The sequence below is a fragment of the Bos javanicus genome, chromosome 9, assembly GCF_032452875.1.
Source record: "Bos javanicus breed banteng chromosome 9, ARS-OSU_banteng_1.0, whole genome shotgun sequence".
NCBI classification, from domain to species: domain Eukaryota; kingdom Metazoa; phylum Chordata; class Mammalia; order Artiodactyla; family Bovidae; genus Bos; species Bos javanicus.
In genome coordinates this window covers 76558020-76568872 of record NC_083876.1, presented here as the reverse complement: position 1 = coordinate 76568872, position 10853 = coordinate 76558020, and the positions used below count along the sequence as shown (strand labels likewise).

Genomic DNA, 10853 nt, shown 5'->3' with positions numbered 1-10853 from the left:
AAACATTAAATTGCCTAAAGTTATACAGTTCTATGGAGACCCTGGACTAAATTACAATAAACACCAAATGTATATGCAACTACCACCTGAGTAATTAATGCGAAATGTATTAATCATGCCAGGATCTTTTGAGATACTTTTATATCTTAAGATCCTTTATATATGTAAAGAAGCAAATATTTTTACTTTTAGATTTGCCAGCATCTCAGAAAATATGCTTAGATGTAAATATAATTTCCTTTGAACAAATTTTCTTTAAAAAACAGTATACGTTACACTAAGTGAAAGAATCCAGACATATATAGTCACATACTTTATAATTTCCATTTATACGAAATGTGCGGAGTAGGCAAATCTATAGAGACAGAAGATAAATTGGTGGTTGCTGTGGGACGGGGAGAGGGGAGAATGGAGAGGTATAGGCTTTCTTTCTGGAGTGATGAAAATGTTCTGAAATTAGATGTGGTGATATCTGTACAACTTTGTAAGTATACTAAAAATCACTGAACTTATACTTTAAAATGATTAAAATGGTGAATTTTATCTCAATACAAATTTTGACTATAAAAAGATTAAAAAAAAAGAGGACAGTACTCACATCAGACAGAAGCCTCTCCAGATTAGAGTCACTGGCTGCTTTTCTCTTATCCTCGGGAAGTTCCTCTAACTCCCCATAGAGCTCCAAGTTCAAGCGAGCTAATTTCTCCTGCATTCCCCGAACATGTTCCATCTGTTCAATGGAACATTCATTTCCTGGGGGAACATTCCAGAACATTAATAAAGATTAGGATAGGTTAAACTAACTGTCTTGAGGAAAAACTTCTAAAGTCTAGGTACATAAGATAAATCAGTTTTCTTTCTTTTGTAAATTACATTGTAATGACTGCATATTTTCTGCGTAAAATTATAAATCAAATCCCTGATCAAGAAAACAACAACAATCTAAAACATGATCAGGCATTAAAAAATTATATAGAAAAAAATTTTTTAAATATAAGAATGCTTTTAGCTTTGAATAAATTTCCTTTGAATAAATTTTCTTTAAAAAACAGTATACGTTACACTAAGTGAAAGAATCCAGACATATTAATATCATATATAGGAGTGTTAATACCATCTAATTCATGTCCTAGTTGACAAATGCCATTAGAATTAAGTAACCCAGCATTTTATAATAATCTGTGAAATAAACTGTGAAATTAACAGTCTTATAAGAACTTCAGCCATGAAATTCTTGAAAATCAGGACTCGTGAGCAAGAAATAAGTTTAGGCTTCAAAGAAAAATAATCGAGTGTTTCCAAATTGAAAACACTAAATCTAAAATATTTTAATTGACAAAGAATGTCCCTATTGTTTGTTACACTTTCAAGAGACTTAATCCATCAACAGCAATCCTACTTTAACATTTCAACTAATCAACCCTTGTTAAAAAAAAATCTTTTCTCCTGAAATTTTAAAAGGCAAATTATATCCCATGACAAAGGAAATCTAGGATAATTGCATTTTATGCCTCTGGACTTTTCTAATAAAAAAAAACCTGACACTTTAAAAAAAGGAATGACAAATACATGCAGAAAATATGATGCAAACATCTTGAGAAGGAAAAGAGTGGACAGAAACACTGTGGATCACCGAATGCTTGGAGTTTGCCAGAGTGGAAGTCGTTTAACAGGCTGAGCAGGCCCCTCTCCATTTCTTGGACGTCGGAGACGTCAGTAAGGAAGGAGTGCTGGATCGGGGCTGCCTGGGCGCCTCTACCTTCTCCACCCGGAGGTCTGGCCTTTTCCTTTGTCACTCTGTTAAAAGGAGACAATGAAAAAATCAACTGCATGTGATTATCTTTAAAAAGAGATCATTCTATTTTTTCAGGTTGTTCTACATTCAGCAAAATTAGTGAGTTAAATGGATTTTTCCATAAAAACAAGACATAAGGATAAAAGCAATACAAAATAAAACCAGTCATTTCAAGGCAGAAACCAGAAGAACAGGCTGTGAAAATCTCAAACAAATGTAAACTAGAACTACTAAGATATATAAAAAGTTTGAGTAATACATCTTCATGCTCAGCCTCTCAGTCGTGTCTGACTCTTTGCAACCCATGGACTGTAGCCTGCCAGGCTCTTCTGTCCTTGGAATCCTCCAGGGAAGAATACTGGAGTGGGTTGCCAGAAATTCTTTTCCTCCAGTATGCTAATTCTTTAGATATGCAAATAAATAAATAAATAACTGAAAAGAGAATTAGTAAGTCTTCTTACTAGCCTAAGTTTCATATTTCATTTCTCAGGAAACATTCTGCTTTCTCATCTAAACCTTATCCCAGTTGTTCCCCGAACTATGGGTTGTCCAGTAGCAGTTATGGGGCCCCCACTCTGTAGCTGACTTGGTGCCAGATACTGAGTACATGAACATGCACAGGACATCAGTTATTGTACTGAAGCGTGCCCAGTCTAAGGAGAAAGACAGACATAAATTCACAATCATGATGTTATGGAGTGCTAAAGTCTGTTATCACCCTTGACTCCTCCAGCTTCCTATGGTTCCCATGTGCAGGCAGGAAGTCCTGTTGATTATATCCATAAAGCTCTCTATAAGCTCTCTGGTTCTTTCCTTCTCCACTGCTACTGTTCTTTATTTGAACGAGTCCAACAGCTTCCCAACTGGTCTCCCTGCCTCTGTGTATTGTCTGAGTCCCGCTTCCTTGCCCACAGAGCAGTCAAGTCAATTTTTAAAAAGTAAAATCAGATCATATAATTGACTTAATTCAAACCCTTCAGTAGTCCAATAACCTTCAGGAATCCTATTCTCTCTTGTTCTATCAATGCTCCAGACATTCTGAATTTCTTTTGCTTCCTAGAAATCCATTCTCTCATCTACTTTCAGCTAATCCTTTGCCTACATTAGCATCCTTCCCTGCCCCGCCACTGCCATTTTTGCCAGGCTACTTCCCACACATCCTTTAAATGTGATTTCCTCAGGAAGGCCCTTTCAGAACCCTTAGTAGAGATTGATTCTTATTATACATGTCTAGCATATCCCAGGCTCCCAAACACTTGAGTGATGGTGCTACACACATTGAGATATGGGAACAAAGAGAAAAAACAGTTCATTCAGCCTAGGGACAGCAGAAGAAACTTCCAAAAGGTGGTATATGAATGAAGGCTCAAAGACTAACTGGGAACAGGGGTTACTTTTATAACCCCAACACATACTACAGATCCTGAAGTACACATATACTGAGTACTCAATTAGTTTCTGCATAATGTTGTGTGGAGACATCTTCCCCACAACTGTACTCACTACAGTTTGGGTCAGATGAATAGGGTGGGCTGTGGGTGTAGGGGGAAGGTGGCAAGACAAACTAATTCTCTTGAAATCAATTTAGAACACATGGGCTGTTGACAGTAGGTCAGTAACAGTTCTTCACAAAGCAAGATTTGTAATTTTATATGTATATGATATTAGACTGCTACTCTAGTGCTGTCTAAGACCTGTACCATCCCTATTACCTGTGAGCTTACTAGAATTGCTTATCTGAAGCCCCATCCCAGACTGACTGATTCAGAAACTACATTTTATGTAGTTTATGATCCCCAGGAGATTCATACCCACATTAAAATCTGAGATAAACTACTACAGAATATAAGGTCTTGGTGTAGCAAATTGTTTTTTTTTTTTTTAAACTGGAAGCTTTATCCAAATAACTGTCAGTTCATCATTTAATAACCCTCTCAAAAAAGAAAATATAAATCTGTCCCTTCCTACTTCAAGTTTTTTGATCATGTCATGCTATTTCACTTTATTTTAAAATAATTCAATTAAAAAGTACCCACTGAAATTATACTTTGTGCCAATGCCACTCTAAATACTGTCTGGCACATAAGCCCCAGGCCTCAGGAAGCCTACATTCTAGAATGGCGTATAGGAATAAAAGTACCAGGTAGAAAATGACAATGAGCTACAAATAAAGTGATGCAAAAATTTGGAAAAAGGAGTAATCTCCTTGCAAACCTCTTGGCCCTCTTTTTCCACCAACCATAACCATATTCAAAATCTGACTCCAAATTAAACTCCTCCAGGAGGAAAACTCCTTTCCAGTAGGACAACGTACTTAAAAGAAGCCCTTATAACTCCTGTTGTTTTTCATTTAGTCCTTATTGGAATGTTCTTTTCCAAGTGTCTTTGGTTATGTCTCTTCGGCTTCCTCAAAAAGAAAGTAAGATCACCACCAAGACAGCCCTCTTGTCTTTTGTGTAAATCTAGCGGCTACAAAGTGTCACAGGGTTACTTCCTTAACTGATTCTCATGATGAACTTGCAACTGGAACTTTATGTAATCATAACTATCTAAAGGATGGAGGTTACAAAGTGCCTTTCCTCTAAAGATATTATCTTGCTTTCCAAATATCTAACACTACAAAATACATATATGCAGCAGTAATACATAACACATTCAAACTTGTCCCATTTCCTTTCAAGTTTTAAGACAAACGATGTTCACCAAATGTTAATAGTGATTACTTCCAGGTGGTGGAATTTTAGTGTTCTTCTGTTCTTTGAATTTTTCCTGTGTTTAAATATTTACAATAAATACAAATCATTTCTATTAAAACAATGAATTTATTATTATTAAAAAAAAAAAACTAAAGCACAAATATTCAGTTTAAAAAACCACCACCACATACCTCTTTTCCATTTCTGGCTAGCTCATCAACTTTGTCTACAAGTTCTCTTGCTCTGTATATTTTAATATGAGACAAAGAGCCTTAAAGCCAATCATTCATTCTGCATTTTTTAATCTCTGTACACTGTAACCTTCATAAAATTTTTTCTAAATCACATATAGTATGTGCCTCAAAAGTCAAACCAAGATAAAAAAAATGTTATAAGACTGAGTGGATTTAGTATTTTCTTTAATAGCATTTTGCTATAATAATGTAAAAGAGAAGAATTCACCTTTTTAACTTTGGTCGCTGTGAAGTTGACTGGGATGCAGGATTTGAAAACCCCGTGCTTTTACTAACTGGAATGGCATTTTTTTTGGTATTAACAACCTGAGTAGAGTGGGCACTAAAGGACTTAGGACTTCTCCTCTTCACTTTGCGCTCCTCCATTGTTTTAAGTTCCTTATTGCACCCAGGCCAGCTTCTTATGACCTAAGGAAATACAGCAGATTTATACACATATGCTGTAAGATGCCAAAATGAAAGGGGTTCAAAGACCCACTTTATGGGTTGAAAGATGATCAAGAATTTCAGAGGTCATTAAAGAAAGTTAGAACAAGGATCCTTGAGCTTAATTTACTGTACGAAATACACAGAAGCCCTAACCAAAACTGCCTGTTAGACAAGAAATTTTGTTCATCATTTTACTAATTCATCCCATAAATATTTACTCTCTTCCACATGTCAGACACTATGTTGGGCATTGGTGAGACAGTTCTGAGCAACACAAAGTCCTTGCCCTCAAAAAACCTATATCGTTATAGAAAGGGTATAACACCTAAACACCAAACAAATCATTCAGCCTGACTCAAGCCTTAGGTAGTCTTTAGGTTTCCCTTCTAAAATGTATTCTTTGAAAAAAGAACTAGATTTAAACAGATGTATAACTGACATCAGTTCAGTTCAGTCGCTCAGTCGTGTCCAACTCTTTGCAACCCCATGAATCACAGCACGCCAGGCCTCCCTGTCCATCACCAACTCCTGGAGTTCACTTAAACTCATGTCCATCGAGTCAGTGATGCCATCCAGCCATCTCATCCTCTGTAGTCCCCTTCTCCTCCTGCCCACAATCCCTCCCAGCTGACATAGGTACCTGCATTTTAACTAGCAACCAGAAACCTTATTTCAACTATCACATAGAAATTCAGTTTCTCCCAAGACATAATACTGATTCTGGTTCCTTGACAAAAACTGTTCTGTAAAGTTAAACTTGTTCCATGACTATTTTGAATTTACTTTCTCTATTTCCAAGGAAACATGAAATTTTATTATATACATTTAGTTTTGCCAATATAAAAAAAGTTCAGTTCAGTTGCTCAATTGTGTCCAACTCTTTGTGACCCCATGGACTGCAGAACACCAGGCTTCCCTGTCCATCACCAACTCCCAGAGCTTGTTCAAACTCATGTACATCGAGTCAGTGATGCCATCCAACCATCTCATCCTCTGTCATCCCCTTCTCCTCCTGCCTTCAATCCTTCCCAGCATCAGGGTCTTTTCAAATGAGTCAGTCCTTTGCATCAGGTGGCCAAGGTTCCAACTTCAGCATCAGTTTTTCCAATGAATATTCAGGACTGATTTCCTTTAGGATTGACTGGTTTGATCTTCTTGCAGTCCAAGGGACTCTCAAGGGTCTTCTCCAACACCACAGTTCAAAAGCATCAATTCTTTGGCACTCAGCTTTCTTCATAGTCCAACTCTCACATCCATTCATGACTACTGGAAAAACCATAGGTCAGTTTGACTAGACGGACCTTTGTTGGCAAAGTAATGTCTCTGCTTTTTCATATGCTGTCTAGGTTGATCATTGGAGAAGGCAATGGCACTTCACTCCAGTACTCTTGCCTGGACAATCCCATGGATGGAGGAGCCTGGTAGGCTGCAGTCTATGGGGTTGCTAAGAGTAGGACACGACTGAGCGACTTCACTTTCACTTTTCACTTTCATTCATTGGAGCAGGAAATGGCAACCCACTCCAGTGTTCTTGCCTGGAGAATCCCAGGGTTGGGGGAGCCTGGTGGGCTGCCATCTCTGGGGTTGCACAGAGTCAGACATGACTGAAGAGACTTAGCAGCAGCAGGAGCAGATTGATCATAGCTTTTCTTCCAAGGAGCAAGCGTCTTTTAATTTCGTGGCTGCAGTCTGTCACTGTTTTCACTGTTTCACCATCTATTTGCCATGAAATGATGGGACCGGATGCCATGATCTTAGTTTTTTGAATGTTGAGTTTTAAGCCAACTTTTGCACTCTCCTCTTTCACTTTCATCAAGAGGCTCTTCAGTTTTTCTTTGCTTTCTGCCATAAGGGTGGTGTCATCTGCATATCTGAGGTTACTGATATTTCTCCCGGCAATCTTGATTCCAACTTGTGCTCCATCCAGCCTGGCATTTCACATGATGTACTCTGCACGTAAGTTAAATAAGCAGGGTGACAATATACAGCCTTGACACACTCCTTTCCCAATTTGGAACCAGTCTGTTCCATGTCTAGTTCTAACTGTTGCTTCTTGACCTGCATATAGATTTCTCAGGAGGCAGGTCAGGTTGTCTGATATTCCCATCTCTTTAAGAATTTTCCACAGTTTGTTGTGATCCACATAGTTAAAGGCTTTGGCATAGTCAATAAAGCAGATGTAGATGTTTTTCTGGAATTCTCTTGCTTTTTCAATGATCCAGTGGATGCTGGCAATTTGATCTTTGGTTCCTCTGCCTTTTCTAAATCTAACTTGAACATCTGAAAGTTCATGGTTCATGTACTTCCAAGAAAGGCAATCCCAAAGAAAGGCAATGCCAAAGAATTTTCATTTAAAAAGTTACACTATGAAATTACAGTCGGTTTTTCCAGAGAGAATATATATGAAAGAAAAAGTTGCTCAGTCGTGTCCAACTCTTTGTGACCCCATGGACTCATGTAATTCTCTAGGCCAGAATTGCGGAGTGGGTAGCCTTTCCCTTCCCTTCTCCAGGGGATATTCCCAATCCAGTGATCGAACCCAGGTCTCCCACACTGCAGGCGGATTATTTACCAGCTGGGCCACAAGGGAATTTACCCAGTACTATCCCTTAATTTTATGTATTAACCAGCTTTATTTTCTTAACAGCCACCTATCTAAAAACATCCTTCTACATTTCCTTTTTACTTATGCATAAATTCAACTCTTCCTAATTATACTGTTTCATGTATCATAAGATGAGAAATTTATATGATTACTTGTCTCATCGGATGGCAAAAAGCCTTAGCAGCATTAGGTCTTGACTGTGCTGTGCTGAATTTAATCATTCTATGACCATTCAATGGAGAAGGAAATGGCAACCCACTCCAGTATTCTTGCTTGGAAAATCCCATGGAGAGAGGAGCCTGGTGGGCTATGGTCTATGGGGTCCCAAAAGAGTCTTCTGACACCATTTAGCAACTAAACAACAATGACCATTCAAAAAGACTCAAATACATTGATATCACTCCTAAAGTAATTACTTGAGAATTTTAATGAAAACAACTTTTATGTGTGTGTGCTACTAGCACTGTTATTAAACTACTGAATTCAGTTTATTCGGCTGACTCTAGACAATCATAACTGGAGCTAAACTGCCAAAGAACCAAAGGCTGTAAAGGAAAGGCTGTACTGCCCAGTCTGTCACTGCAGAGAACAAACTGCTTAAATCTTGGTTAACAGTTTTTTCCTTTAAGAAGCATTCTCAGTTACAGAACAGACCTTCTGGAGTTGGTTAGGCATGCAACACAAATTAAATTATAACAATTAAAAAATAACAACACAGAAGATGGGATATCAGTTCTTCAGAGGCAAGGATCTTATACATTTATGCTACACATAAACACGCTGGTTTTTTAATTTAATGACGCTTATATACAGTTGGTGATACAAGACGAAAAAAAAAAAAGAAAAGATAACTAGGAAGTAAAGCAACGCAAATAAACCAAGAGTGGTCTAAACTAAGATGTTCTGAGGGGGAAGGGCTCGAAAATTACCCATGTTGGGAAGTAACATCACTACTACAGGAACACCGAAATTCCTCCTGTATATCAAGCAGCAAGGAACCTTTCAGAAAAGACCTTCACAGAATACAGCTCGTAGTCTTTTGAGAGCCAGGAACTCACAGCCTCCAAGAAAGACCACTAAGAGTCTCTTTAGACTTCACCTCATTTCCCTTGCCCAGGAGTTGGTGATGGACAGGGAGGCCTGGCGTGCTGCAATTCATGGGGTCGCGAAGAGTCGGACACGACTGAGCGACTGAACTGAACTGAATCAGCCGTCATGGAGACCCTTCACCGCCCAGAATACAGTAGTGGCCAGAGAGAGTGATGGGAGGGGCCTAGAAGGGACACTGCGGAGGTGCCTTTGTTTCCACTTCGTACCTGAGGAGAAAGGGGATCGTGGTTCTCTTCACCCTGCAAAGACCCCGGGGCCTCTGAAGCCACCGCCGCAGCCGCCGATGCTACCGCTGCAGCTCGAGCCGGGCTCACATCCCGGACCCTGCGCCTCCACAGTGCTCTTTGTTTACGGAAGTGATGTAGGAGGCAGAGCCTCCGTGCCCTGGGCGGGCGCCCCGCCTCTTCCTGTACCACCTGTGCGGCTCCCTTCTACGGCCCTGGCATCACATTGCTTCCCTTATCCTGTCTTCAACTGTAAGTTCGACAAGCATGGAAAGGAAGACACATAGATGGGCTTTTATTTTGGGCTCAATGACCCAAAAGCGGGGAGGATAAGGAAGGTAGGTGTGAAGGCAAGAACCGGAAATATACCTTTTCCGGAAGCTGCCCCGCTCCCTCCGTGAGTGTAATCTCCCACGCACTACAATTCCCAGCAAGCTGTTCGAACGAGCTTAGAGGCGGAACCAGAGTGTCGCCATAGCAACTCTTCGGGATTGTTTCTGAAACATCACCAGGATAAAGCAAAGTAAATCAGTTTTGGTTGGAAGGCAGCGTGAAAAACCGTGATTCTGTTTAGCGACCCTGATGCTGAGCCCTTAAATGAAATTCTATTACTGGTACTATAAATAGCTACTGTCATTTGACACGTTAACTGTAAACCTCACTAAAGTCTATAAGGTAGGTGTTAGAATCTGCGTTTTGAAATGAAAAATATGACACTGAAAAAGGCTGATAAATCCACGTCTCTCTTTCGCCAAGGCTGTTCGTCTCTACACATACCGCCTCTGGAGAAGGAATTGAGAACTGGGAGAGATCGAACTCTCCTAAGTGAGGGGCGAATCCCTGTTTCATTCCCTAGTCTGGATAGCCTTCTCCGTGGGTGGGGATGGGGATGGGGAGATTTTAGATTCATAAACGGTTAGACTGAAGAGATGAGAGAGCAGCACGTACTTCTCCAGCACTGCTAGTGACGAAACTATATCTGGCATCATATCCATGCCAGATACGCAAAGCAAAGATAAACGCAGTTATCCTGGTTTTACATGAATACTATTATATTTTGTATATTGATCTACAACTTGACTTGTCACCCACTTGTATGTTTTTGAGATCTTTTTACATGAATATAGATGGCTAGATTTCATTTGTCTTAATTGTACTGTATTCTATCAAATAGGCTTGCTCCAAATTATTTGAGAATTCCCATAATGATGGGTGTTTTTGTTGTTTCCCATTTTTTGCTGTTACAAGCAATGCTGTAGAGTGTGATCTTCTCAATATCTGTTCTCAATATCTCAGCTTATCTCTGAATTGTCTTATCTGTATGAGCAGAGCTTATAAACAGGTTTAATTTTGAGCTATGTCAACCCATCTATTATTTGTCATCCCAATAATAAATGGGAAGATCTGACCACACTAGATCTGCACTGTAGCCTGGCAACAGTAGTAGTCAAGAGCAGCTGATTCTTTAGATAAGTTCAGATGGTCTCTATTTTTCTCTAAGACCCATGCATTTAGTATCCATCTAAGCCATGTGGCATTTGTATTTGCAACCCCAGATATAACATAAGGGCGCAAGAAGGTATTCTTTCAAATCACATAGTTCCATGTTCAAAGTTCTGTATTTAATATCTATTTTGGCTGGACACTTGTGAAAAATCAGGGGACATCCATGAACAAAATGGACAAGAGCCCTAGAATCAGAAATCCTATATCCTTGATAGAGGAGACAGACAATAAATT

The 10853-nt window shown here is 39.3% G+C and overlaps 1 protein-coding gene across 1 annotated transcript; it reads right to left on the bottom strand.

The window, feature by feature from the left end:
• Window positions 1-661: 661 nt before the first annotated feature.
• CCDC28A (coiled-coil domain containing 28A) lies at window positions 662-9178 on the bottom strand. The gene is made up of 4 exons (XM_061428137.1): window positions 9096-9178; window positions 4954-5153; window positions 1570-1797; window positions 662-753 (listed from the first exon to the last, which is right to left on the bottom strand). Exons 2-4 carry the CDS (start codon window positions 5109-5111, stop codon window positions 747-749), a joined length of 393 nt encoding a protein of 130 aa, XP_061284121.1. The 5' UTR covers window positions 5112-5153; window positions 9096-9178; the 3' UTR covers window positions 662-746.
• Between the last annotated feature and the right edge of the window lie 1675 nt (window positions 9179-10853).